We start from the raw sequence: 13,806 nt of genomic DNA, 5'->3' as shown, positions 1-13,806 counted from the left end.
TGTATTCTTGATCGCCATCTATGTCAGGTTATATCCTAATAAAACCCCCATATAAACCGATCTCCTGAATTGATTTCTTGAGCCTCTAGAGGGGGCAATTCTTTTCCAATATGGCTGAAATTTTGCAAACCGGTTTCTCTTATGAACTCCAACATATTTGTAAAATAAAATCTTAAGCGGTCCGTAACTGTTTATAGCCCCATATAAGCCGATCTCCAGATTATATTTCTTGTGCCCCTAGAGAGCGCAAATCTTATTGAATTTGAGTGAAGTTTTCCATGATTTTTCCTAACACCTCCAACTTCCGTATAATCCCATCTCTAGAGGGCACATTTATTATTTGATTTGATCGAAATTTTGCGCAGTAATTACTTCTGTAACCTCCAACTTCTATTCCAAGTATGGTCTGAATTCGTGTCTATTGGTCCCATACAAACAGATCATCCGACTTTACTTCATAAGCATATACCGGAAACAATTCCTAACCAAATTTAAAATAAAGTAAGAAGTAAAAGCGTGCTAAGTTCGGCCGGGCCGTATCTTGGGAATCCGCCATTATGGGTTCTGCTAAAAAAAAGTATACAAAACAAGTAAGGACGGGCTAAAGTCGAGCGAAACCCACTTTTTAATACCCTAAACTAATCGATTTTTATACCCTATACCATAGGACTCCTCGAAACATTCGTCTAACACCCCATAAAGTTTATATATTCTTGATCGTCATGACATTTTAAGTCGATCTAGTAATGTCCGTCTGTCTGTCCGTCCGTCCGTCTGTCTGTCGAAACCACGCTAACTTTCGAAGGAGTAAAGCTAGCCACTTAAAATTTTGCGCAAATACTTCTTAGTATTTGTGTAGGTCGGTTAGGGTAGGTCGGTTGGGATTGTAAATGGGCCATATCGGTGTATTGATATTGCTGCCATATAAATCGATCTTGGATCTTGACTTCATAAGCCACTAGGGGGCACAATTCTTATCCGATTTGGCTGAAATTTTGCATGAAGTGTTTTACTATGACTTCCAACAACTGTGCTGAGTATGGTTGAAATTGGTTGATAACCTGATGTCTGTCGTATAAACCTGTCTGGGGTCTTGATTTGTTGAAAGTCTATAGGGCGCAATTCCTAACCGATTAGGCTGAAATTTTGTACGACGTGTTTCGTTATGACTTTCAATAACTAAGTATGGTCTAAATCGGTACATAACCTGATATAGCTGCCAAATAAACCGATTTGAATCTTGATTTTTTCAGCCATTAGGCGCAATTCATTTCCTATTTGGAAATTTCTCATGACCTGTTATGTTATGACTTTTAATAACTGTGCCAAATATGGTTCAAATCGATCCATAAGCTTATATAGCTGCCATGTTAACCAATCTGTAATCTTCTTGAGCCTCCAGACTCATCTGGATCTTAGCTGAAATTTTGTTCAACAGCTTCTCCCATAACCTTCAACATACGTTGTAAATATGGTCCGAATCGGTCTATAACCTGACACAAATATCTTTCTTAAACATCTTATTGTAAAAGACAGCAATTACGTCCGGTTTGAGGTATGGGCCCTAAAAACTATTAACATCGAACTCCACTCTCTTTAAGGCCCAAATTGTCATGGTGAGCAAATAAGTCCTATTTGGGGCTTGTTATGAGGGTGGGTCGATCCTTAGACAGTTTGTCCGGAATATCGATATCAGATTCGTGGTCTACTTCCAAATACCTTTCATTTGAGCCCCATAGTCTGAAAAAATGTCCGGTTCGTGAGGTGTTTTGTGGAGTGGGGCGGCCACTCAGTGACTTGGCTCTGAAAATATATACATCAGATTCGTGTTCCAATCTAAAATACCTCTTCCTCCCCATATTGTTATGGTCAGGAAATATGCCGTTTTTGGGTGGTGTTATGGGGGTTGGGTGGCGCCATAAACATTTTTCCTCAAAATTGATATAAGATTTATGCTTTACTCCCAAAGACCTTTCATTTTAGCCCCATATTGCTATGGTCGTGTATTTGTCCTTTTTGGGGGGTGCTTTTGGCCCCCCAAACCCTTGGTCCCACATTTGGATATCGCATTCGTATTCTGCGCTCAAATACCTTTTAATTGAGCCCCATATTGCCGTGGTCAATAATTAAGTCCTTTTTGAGGAAGGGGTGGACCCCCAGAAACTTGGTCCCACATTTGGATACCAGATTCGTATTCTACTCTCAAATACCTTTCATTTGAGTTCCATATTGCCATAGTCGGTAAATATGTCTGATTTAGGGGTTAAGGTGGTCCCCCAAACACTTGGTCCAACAATTGGATATCAGATATGTTTTCTAATCTTAAATACCTATCATTTGATTCCCATATTGTCTTGATTTGTGTGTACATATGTATTTGGTAGGTTTTGGGGGTAGGGCGTCCCCCCTCTAAGTACCCCATCCGGAATTTGAATACCAAATTTATGTTTTTAGGTTACTTTCAGAGATCACACAAAATTTCGCTTAAATCGCACCACCTATCTCCGAGATCTCGCGTTTTTGAAAATTCTGATAAAGGGGAGCGTCCGCCCGCCCTTCAGAACTCAAAAAATGTAGTAACCTATTTTCACCATGGGATCATTAGTGAAAATTTCAAGAAAATCGGTTCAGCCGTTTTTGAGTTATACGGAACAGACAAACAAACAAACACAAATTGATTTTTATGTAAAAGATACGAGTGAATGGAGAGCTCTCTTAAATTGGATTAAACGTTGGCAATGTGTTTGCCTCAAATAAAAGCCAGGAAGGAAAGACAAAAGTCGGAAGGAGCCGACAATATAATGCCCTACACCTACCCTACAATTATAAGTTCGGGAGATATGTAAATTTATATGTATATGAAAGCTATATCTAAATCTGAACCAACTATTAAACAGATCGTTTGAAAATTGTTGTTACTACGGCCATATAAGTGTAAATCCGTCGATAAATGTGTATGGGTGCTACATCCAAATTTGAACCGATTTTGATGAAATCTCGCAGATATGTTAAGATCAGTAAAAAAACAAGGTTTGTGCAGATCGCTTACAAATTGCAGGCCACCGTAGCGCAGAGGTTAGCATGTCCGCCTTTGACGCTGAACGCCTGGGTTCGAGTCCCGGCGAGACCATCTTTTCAGTGGTGGCTTTCCCCTCCTAATGCTGGCAACATTTGTGAGGTAATATGCCTTGTAAAACTTCTCTCCGAAGAGGGGTTGCACTGCGGCACGCCGTTCGGACTCGGCTATAAAAAGGAGGCCCCTTATCATTGAGCTTAAACTTGAAACGGACTGCACTCATTGATAGGTGAGAAGTTTGCCCCTGTTCCTTAGTGGAATGTTCATGGGCAAAATTTGCAATTTTTGGTTACAAGTGTTTATTACAGCCTTATTAGTGTAAATCGGGCGATACATATATATGGGAGCTATATCGAAATTTGAACCGATTTAAGTGAAATCTTGCAGGTATGTTAAGATCAGTAGCAAAACAATCCGTGCCAAGTTTTGTGCAGATCGGTTGAAAATTTAAGCTACTACTACTACTATCTAAATCTGAACCGATTTGGATGAAAATTTTCAGATATGTTAAGATCAGTAACAAAACAATCCACGCCAATTTTGTGCAGATCGGTTGAAAATTTAAGCTGCTACGGCCATTTAAGTGTAAATCGGGCGATACATATATATGGGAGCTATATCTAAATCTGAACCGATTTTTATCAAAATCGTTTGGCCTTGGGCCTAAAAAGTGACATGTGATGATTGGACAACAAATACGACCTGCACTTTGATTACAAGAATACATGGACTCATAGTCGGACAGACGGACATGGCTTAATCGAATCAGAAAGTGATTCTGAGTTGATCGGTATACTAATCAATGGGTCTAGCTCTTCTCCTTCTTAGCGTTGCAAACAAATGCACAAATCTATAATACCCAGTACCACAGTGGTGGTGTAGGGTACAAAAAGAAAATAATTCGCCGCATAGACCAGTAATATTTCTGATGATTTAGGCACTTTTGAATTAAGCTATGCTCTTGAAATTTGGCACACAATGTTCCAACTGTTGCAGTTCGTTGTGGATTTCAAATGCGCTTTATGAGGGAGCTATATTTAAGAGTATTTAGGAAACTATTGCATTTCCTGGCGAAATCTATTAAAAGATTTTTTTTAGCAAAATGCGATATGCCTTAGGGATTTATCAGGTTGAACCAAACGTAACTCTTTGCAATAACACATGCTATAAATATTTAAAGTCAGTAATTAAATGTATGACTTACGTTCTGGGTCTCATTTTAATTTTACAGTTGGAACTATCAATTTTTGTGCTGGCTCGTTCGGCAAACTTATTTTCGTAAATTATTGAGCTGTCCTTGTACCTAAACTTAAAATAAGATGTTGGTTCATATTCAAACTCAAACAGAGCCACACCATTATCATCTAACGGCGATATATACTCCTTTTCGTTAAAATGCATAGTGGCCGGTGTTGTGAGATCCCTCACCGGAGTTCCTTTCCAATTCTCTACATGAAGCGCTAAGCGGTATGGGTTGTTATCCCGAAATTCTATCCCAGATTCTGGTACGAATATATTGAAGCTTTTATTCTCTATATAGACTTCGCTTTCTGCAGTTGCGTTGATGTTTGTGAGATTTTCAGTTAGGGTTGCATAAATGTAGTATTTGGCTCCATGTTGTAACTCTCGCATATCGAACAAAACATCAGCTTTGACTTCCCCATCGCTGATTTCAACATTTTTGTTGAACACATCGTAGTAACTTTCGGGTGTTTTGCGCAACAAAACATCAACTTTTCCTCGGACAAATTTGCCATATGTGTATTTGCCATATACTGTGATTTTCAGCCTTTTATTCGTTTTCGCCACATGCCTGTCGTTTTCAATGTGCACGCTAAATTTGGGCAAAACATATTTCTCCACTTTAAATGTGTATTCTTTGTCCAGGTCATATTTTCCGCTGATGTGAACCGATATTAGCCAATTGCCCAAAAAGGGTTGCTTAGATAACTTAAACTCTGCCGCAAAGACACCTCGATCTAGTTTGATGTCTTTATATTGTTTAACACGATTCCGTTGTGCGTCCTGTAGTTAAAAAAAAATAAAACTTTATGAGTAAAACGACTACAAAAAAGTAAAAACGGCAAGGTCAGTATGACAAGGTCATAAGGCTAGAAGGTCTCCTATAGTCAACATTTTATGTATAAAATTCAATTTATGATTGTTTGTTCCATATAGACTCAAAAACGGCTGAACCGATTACGTAGAAATTTTCACAGAAATTTTCTGGAAGGAAACATAGGCTATATAATTTTTCCACAAAGGGGGAGAGGGCGGACCCTCCCCCTTATCTCAAAAGTATTACCCAAAAATAAAAGTGGACCATATTGTCCCCGGGATGGGATTCAAATGAAAGGTATTCAAGAGCACTTGGACCCTATATAATAAAAGTACGGTACAAGTACCTGGGGGCCGCGCCAGCCCCCTAAACCTCTTAAAATAGGTTTATTTGACGATCATGGCAATATGGGACTCAAATGAAATATATTCGGGAGTAGATTACGAATATGGTCAGGAAGTAGGAATAGACATTATGATTTATTGATAACGGAAGGGGCGGACCCTCCACCGTTACCCCAAAAACACCACCGAAAATAAAAAGTGGACCGATAAAGACAATATGGGTATCAAATGAAAAGTATGCAGGAGTAGATAACGAATCTGGCATAAAAATTCATGACGAAGTATAGAGGGTCACTCCACCCCCACAAAAACGCCCAAAATTGGCAAATTATCCAATCACGAATATATGGGACTCGGTTTGTTTGTTCCGTATAGACTGAAAAACGGCAGAACCAATTTTATCGAAACTTTCGCATATTGTGTAGGATGGTATGGAAGGAAACATAGGCTATACAATTTTTATACCCTCCACCATAAGATGGGGGGTATACTAATTTTGTCATTCTGTTTGTAACTGCTCGAAATATTCGTCTGAGACCCCATAAAGTATATATATTCTTGATCGTTGCGACATTTTATGTCGATCTAGCCATGTCCGTCCGTCTGTCTGTCGAAAGCACGCTAACTTCCGAAGGAGTAAAGCTAGCCGCTTGAAATTTTGCACAAATACTTTTTATTAGTGTAGGTCGGTTGGTATTGTAAATGGGCCATATCGGTCCATGTTTTGATATAGCTGTCATATAAACCGATCTTGGGTCTTGACTTATTGAGCCTCTACAGTGCGCAATTCTTATCCGATTGTAATGAAATTTTGCACGACGTGGTTTGTTACGATATCCAAAAACTGTGCCAACTATGGTCCAAATTGGTCCATAACCTGATATAGCTGCCATATAAACCGATCTTGGGTCTTGAATTCTTGAGCCTCTAGAGAACGCAATTCTTATCCGATTTGAATGCATTTTTGCACTACGTCTTTTGATATGATATACAACAACTGTGCCAAGTATGGTTCAAATCGATAAATAACCTGATATAGCTGTCATATAAACCGATCTTGGGTCTTGACTTCTTGAGCCTCTAGAGGGCGCAATTCTTTTCCGATTTGAATGCATTTTTGCACGAAGGGTTTTGTTATGATATCCAACAACTGTGTCAAGTGTGGTTCAAATCGGTTTATAACCTGATATAGCTGTCATATAAACAGATCTGGGGACTTGACTTCTTGAGCTTCTAGAGGGCGCAATTCCTATCCCATTTGGCAGAAAATTTTCATGAAGTATTTTATTCTTACTTTCAACAATTGTGTCAAATAAGGTTCAAATCGGTTCATAACCTGATATAGTTGCCATATAAACCGATCTGTGATCTTGATTTCTTGAGCATCTAGAGGTCGCAATTATTATCCGATTTGCTTGAAATTTTGTACTACGGATCCTCTCATGACCATCAACATACGTGTTTATTATGATCTGAATCGGTCTATAGCCCGATACAGCTCCCATATAAATCGATCTCTCTTTTTTCTTGAGCTCCCAAAGGGTGCATATCTTTTTCGAATTGGCTGACATTTTACACAGCTCTCCAACATGTAATTTAATATTGGTCCAAACCGGACCATATCTAAATATCGCTCTAATAGCAGAGGAAATCTTTTTTTATATCTTTTTTTTGCCTAAGAAGAGATGCCGGGAAAAGAACTCGACAAATGCGATCCATGGTGGAGGGTATATTAGATTCGGCCCGGCCGAACTTAGCACGCTTTTACTTGTTCGGTATCGGAAGGAGGACTGACACTCCCCCTTATGCCAAAAACACAACCGAAAATCAAAAGTGAACCGATCGGGACAATATAGGGATCAAATAAAAGATATTGGAGAGTAGAATACGAAATTTGAGTCTAAGTACCCATCGGGCCGCCCCAACCCCAAAACTCCCCCAAACAAACACATTAGACGCTTATTTCAATATTCGGGAGTAGATTTCGAATCAGGCATACAAAATCAGATCAAAGTATAGGGGGTCACGCCACCCCTCAAAAACGCCACTAGATCCATTATGACTATATGATACTTGGCTGAACCGATTTTCTTAAAATGTTCATCGATTGTGTACGTTTGTCTGGAAGGAAACATAGGCAATATACATCGCAGATATCGGGTGGAGGCGGACCCTTCCCCTCGCCCCAAAAACGCCACCCGTATTCGAAAGTGGTCCGATGTGCACAATAAGGGTATCAAATGAATGTTATTAGAGACCTGAAAACGAATATGGTATTAAAATTTGGATCCATGTACGCACCTAAACATACGTCAAATTGGTTATTTTATCCATTATGACAATATGGGACTCAAATGAAAGTTATTTGAGAGCAAAAAAAAATTGATTTCCAATTTTGGAGCCAAGTGTTTTGGGGTATGCCCTAAAGCATCCCCTAAACTGAACTTCACTTCCGTTGGGATTAAAGAACCAATTTGATATCTATTATGAGTGCAAAGTGCCGGTGGCTGCCCCAGGCCCAAAACACCCTCCAAACGGTTCATATTTACCGGCCATGCCAATATGGTGCTCAAAGTAAAGGGATTTGGAAGTGCAGCACCAATTTGATATCCATATTTGAGTCGAAATGTCTGCGGTGCCATCCCTCCCCTAATGAGAACATTAACCTTAGGAAGAACATTACCACCAGGAACCGAGAAGGGGCAAATTCTCACACATCAATGAGTGTTTTCCAATTCAAGTTTCAACTCAATGATAAGGGACCTTTTTTTTATAGCGACCATTCATAGCAATGTACCACGCAAATGTCGCCAACGTTAAGAGGGGATAAACACCGCTTTGTCCGATGTTCTCGCCAGAATTTGAACGCGTTCAGCATCAGCATCGAATTCGATATCTGCATTTAGGGCGAAGTGTTTCCACCCTAAAAAGATATTAGAGAGTTAGAGAAGGTGCAGCGGAGCGGGCCCGGTTCGGTTAGTAAATTATAAAAATTAATTTAAAACACATCTTAAGTAAGCCCTTTTTACAGTACCATAAGCCAAATTGATGGTATTAGTTCAACTTTTCTTTATAGAGACGAGAGAAAGACCCTATATTGACCAACAAAAATAATTTAAACAATTGCCTTTTTCACATTTTTCTACCCTTTATCATAGCTTGAGGATATACTAACTTCATCGTTTAGTTTGTAACACATTGAAGTATAGATGTAAACTCGCATACAGTACATATATTCTTGTTCCAGAGAGAATGGAAATCTGCCTGTTCACGTGGAAGACGAAGGTGGGCCAATTTGACGCACCACGTTTCCTCAACGAAACGATTTCGATATCTGACAATGTCAAATACTTAGGTGTGATCTTGGACAGGAAACTGATTTGGAAGTGTCACATTCAGGAGTGTACTGAGAAGGCTCACAGATGTTGGGCAATATGTGGACGGGCCGTAGGATCGAAATAGGGTCTGAATCCGGGGATAGTCCACTGGATCTAAAGGAGAGTGATTAAACCAACACTTACTAATGCCTCAGTAATTTGGTGGACTGCTATGGAAAAGAAGTGCACCATATTGACTATATAACAGGTGCAGAGAGCATGTTGTCTTGGAATTGGCGGAGCGATGAGGACCACGCCCATTTGGGCACTGGAGACTATTCTTGTTATTCGACCCATTGAGATGCAGATTAAGTGTGAGGCAGCCACTGCTGTCATGAGACGTAAGGCAATGGGAGAATGGATTGAGAATGGGAGCAGCTCATACTATCGCGGTATAATCGAGGCGACGATAGGAAGCCTGGAAGGAAGGGAAGAAGTTTCCGATCGGATACCTTAGACGACACTTGAGGTCGAGTGCGAGGCACTGCTGTCATTGCCATCTGGAAGATCATGTTACACTGATGGATCAAAGCTAGAGGAAAGAGTGAGCCTGGGGGTCTACATTGAGAACCCAGGGATTGATATCTGTTTTAGACTGCCTGACCATAATTCGGTCCTGCAGGCAGAGATCCGGGCGATCAGAGAATTCGTGAGATGGTGGGGTGCTAACACGAGGACGTCGGGTGTGAATATCTTTACGGACATCAAAATTGCCATAAGGGCAATCACAACCAGGACGGTAAGGTCAGGAACAGTCTTGCAGTGTAAGAAGAAGATTAACGGCTTCTCTGAGGATGGGAAAATGTACATCGTTTGGGTGCCGGGCCAAAAAGGAGTAAAGGAGATTGAAAGGGCAAACGATTTTCTGTGGGGCGTGAGTAGTAGGACTGTGGAACCGCGAAAATACTATGGGATGATCCGGCTCGTGAGAGGACGAGGCTATTACCGAAAGGAAGTAAGAAGGAGGCAGTATAGTGTTCTGTATCTTAACGGGATATATAGGACAACGAGTTCACTTATGCAGAATAGGTGCGGCAAATGATAGTATCGCGGCTAAAATACACCAGTACTTAGGTGGCGACACAATACCAGACATGAACCAACTTAGGGGAGTGGTATGGAAAACAATAAAGGATTTTTTAAGTAGCACGGAAGTACTTAGATTTTCATTTTCGAGGCTACTTTTTAGTTTTTAAGTGTAAGGCTTAAGTGCATTTCCATAGTGGCGTGGGGTGGTTTAATATCCGCGCCCCTTTTCAACCAAACCTAGCTTAATCTGTGTATTGAACGGTTCCTTCGTGTCGTTGAGGACTTTGCGACAGTTGAGGAAAGTTTAGTTTTGAATTCAGAAACACGTTGTTCACAGCTTTATGGTTACTTGAAGAAGATATTTGTCCCAACCGTTATTGCCTTTGTATATCAGCCACTTCATCTTTTTATTCATAAAAGATAGGTATACCCCGATTCTATGGCAGTTTGGGATTCCAAATGATCCATATCGGTACAGATTTCGATATAACCCCCACATAAATCAATCTCCAGATTGTATTTCTGAGCCGCTAAAGGGAGCAATTCTTATCTAATTTGCCTAAAGTTGTGTATGATGAGATCTGCTATGACCTCCAACATCCATGATAAGTATGGTTTGAATCGGTTTTTAACCTAATATTGCTCCCATATAAACCTATCTCTTGAATTAAGTTCTAAAGCACCTACAGAAAGCAAATGTAATCAATTTCTTGCTTGACCTCCTTTTTTAGTTTCTGTCTATAAAGAGGCACACTTTTCACAATTTACAGCATAGCGCAACATTGACATTATTTTCAAACTCACCAATATCTGTACCCGTATTGGCTCCACTATTTTCGTGATTTGCAGATTCTCATCCAATATAATGATGCGGAATTGTACAATATCTTCCGGCTTATAGAGACCCTTGTCACTCTCAATGTATACACGGGGTCCACCTTCAGGAAATGCAATCAGCTTTTGAGTTTCATTCAAAGTTATTCCCTTTATTCCTTCAGCGGTCAATGCATATTCGAACTTTTCAAAGAGCTTGGGTGGCATAAAATCGATCAGCTTACTTTCATAGGGTTCTAGAACTACATCGTGGCTTAAACGCAAAGTGCTGGTCAGGGAGAGCAAAGTAAGACGAATCGTAGCCGGCGAGGCGGCATCATGTAGTGTAACACAAACGGAATAATTACGATTGGAACGTATAGTGCCGGGAGCAACTATTGAATAGTAGCTGGAAGGTTAAAATGTTATATTAGATTAAAACCACAGTAAATGTAATTGCTTTGAATCAAATATTTACCTATGGCACATCACGGAATAGATGGGAACTAGAAATATGACTAACAGTGTCACAGAGGAGTGGCACATGTTTACTCAATCGCTGCATTCAAGTGAATGAGCTGCTTTGATAAGCAAGATCGCTTATAAATATCTCATATCAGCTTTTTTTTGTGCAATCTATAAAAAGATGGGTTGTGGTGTAAATTTACTAATTCAAATCCAAAATATGTTCGCGAGACAAGTAACGATTAACAAGTAAAAGCGTGCCAAGTTCGGCCGGGCCGAATCTTATATACCCTCCACCATGAATCGCATTTGTCGAGTTCTATGCGCAGTATCTCTTTTAAGGCAAACAAAGAATATTGAATAAGAACATGCTATTGTGCAATATTTCAGTTCGTTCCGATAAGAATTGCGCCTTGGGTTCAAGAAGCAAAATCGGGAGATAGTTTTATATAGGAGCTGATTCAGACCATATTAGACAAGTATGTTGAAGGTCATGAGAGATGCCGTTGTACAAAATTTCTTCCAGATCGGATGAGCATTGGGCCCTCTAGAGGCTCAAGGAGTCAAGATCCCAGATCGGTTTAAATAGCAGCTATATCAGGTTATGTTCCGATTTGCGCCATACTTAGCGCGGTTATTGGAAGAGGAAAAATGAACGCTCTATTGGCTCAAGAATTCGAAATCCAAGACCAGTTTATATGACAGCTATACCAGATTATAAACCTATTTGAATCATACTTAACACAGTTATTGATAGTGATTGTTACCAAATCGGTCAAAACATATGAGAATTGCGCCCTCTAGTGACTCAAGAAGTCAAGACCCCAGATCAGTTAATATGGAAGCTATATCAGGTTATGGACCGATTTAAACCATTCTTAGCACAGTTGTTGAAAGTTATAAGAAAACCCCTCATGCAAAATTTCAGCCAAATCGGATAAGAATTGCGCCCTCTAGAGAGGCTCAAGAAGTCAAAACCCAAGATTGGTTTATGTAGCAGCTATATCAAAACATGCAACGATTTGGCCTATTTACAATACCAACCGACCTCCATTACTAAAAGAGTATTTGTGCAAAATTTCAAGCGCAAATTGTGCAAAAGCTAGCCGCTTTTACTCCTACGAAAGCTAGCGTTCTTTCGACAGACAGACGGACGGAACGACATGGCTAAATCGACTTAAAATGACATGACGATTAAGAATATATATATACTTCGTGGGGTCTCAGACCCATATTTCGAGGTGTAATAAACAGTACATAAATATTCAAAGACAGGGCTTGCTCGCGGCCTTAATTTTTATGTACAGTGCTATTTAGTTTGTTAAAATAAATAACAAATAAAAAGACGTTAAGTTCGCCCGGGCCGAACTTTGGATATCCACCACCTCGGGTATGTATGTAAACCACCTTTCGTCAAAAGCCGATGAAAAATGCATACCTCATACCCCATAGCAGGTATATCGAATTTTGTGCCGATTTGGACCAAATGCTCATAAGTACAAGCCATTGTTCAATTGTGTATACCAAATTATTGATCCATTTAGTAGCTATATATAAAAATAAACCGATCTGAACCATATACGACACGGATGTCGAAATACCTAACAAAAGTCACTGTATCAAATTTCAGTGAAATCGGATTACAAATGGGCCTTCTATGGGGCCAAGACTTTAAATCGAGATATCGGTCTATATGACAGCTATATCCAAATCTGGACCGATTTGGGCCAAGTTGCAGAAAAATGTCGAAGAGCCTAACACACCTCACTGTCCTAAATTTCGGCACAATCGGACAATAAATGCGACTTTTATGGCCCCAAAACCTTAAAACGTGATATCGATCTACATGGCTGCTATATCCAAATCTTATCGGACAATAAATGCGCCAATACTTTAAATCGATATATCGGTCTATATGATAGCTATATTCAAATCTGGACCGATTTGAGCCAAATTGAAAAAGGATGTCGAAGGGCCTATCATAACCCACTGTCCCAAATTTTGCCAAAATCGGATAACAAATGCGACTGTTAGGGGCCTAAATTCCTAAATCTAGAGATCGGTCTATATGGCAGCTATATCCAAATCTGGACCTATCTGGGCCAAATTGAAGAAGGACTTACTGTCCTAAATTTCAGCAAAATCGGATTATAAATGCGGCTTTTAGGGCCCTAAGACCCTAAATCGGCGTATCGGTCTATATGGGGGCTATATCAAGACAAAAAAATAATCTGTGCAAAATTTCTGTTCAATGTCTCTATTTTTAAAGACTGTAGCGTGATTTCAACAGAAAGACAGACGGACATGGCTAGATCGTTTTAGATTTTTACGCTGATCAAGAATATATATATATATATATATATATATATATATATATATATATATATATATATATATATATATATATATATATATATATATATATATATATATATATATATAGCTAACTAATATATGATTTTTTTCATTCTGTTTGCAACACATCGAAATATCTATTTCCGACCCTACATATATATATATATGTAGGGTCGGAAATAGATGTTTCGATGTGTTGCAAACAGAATGAAAAAATTCATATATACCGCCTTATATTTAAATAGAAGCTGATCTCGATCATATTTCATTGAGGTCCCGAATATACTA

At 39.4% G+C, this 13,806-nt stretch overlaps 1 protein-coding gene across 2 annotated transcripts in view; it reads right to left on the bottom strand.

Moving 5' to 3' along the window:
• LOC106087769 (thioester-containing protein 1 allele R1) overlaps positions 1-11,269 on the bottom strand; it is a 115,925-nt gene extending 104,656 nt beyond the window's left edge. The window contains exons 1-3 of one of the 2 annotated variants that reach the window (XM_013252923.2): positions 11,177-11,269; positions 10,690-11,107; positions 4,281-5,101 (exon numbers count right to left, since the gene is read on the bottom strand). In XM_013252923.2, coding sequence (XP_013108377.2) covers positions 4,281-5,101; positions 10,690-11,107; positions 11,177-11,244 — 1,307 coding nt within the window. In that variant the 5' untranslated portion in view covers positions 11,245-11,269. The remainder of the gene's footprint in view (positions 1-4,280; positions 5,102-10,689; positions 11,108-11,176) is intronic. The other variant, XM_059364269.1, reaches the window with a different exon arrangement.
• Between the last annotated feature and the right edge of the window lie 2,537 nt (positions 11,270-13,806).

Source organism: Stomoxys calcitrans, chromosome 3 (assembly GCF_963082655.1).
Source record: "Stomoxys calcitrans chromosome 3, idStoCalc2.1, whole genome shotgun sequence".
Classification (NCBI taxonomy): Eukaryota; Metazoa; Arthropoda; class Insecta; order Diptera; family Muscidae; genus Stomoxys; species Stomoxys calcitrans.
This window is presented reverse-complemented; position numbering and strand designations above follow the sequence as displayed.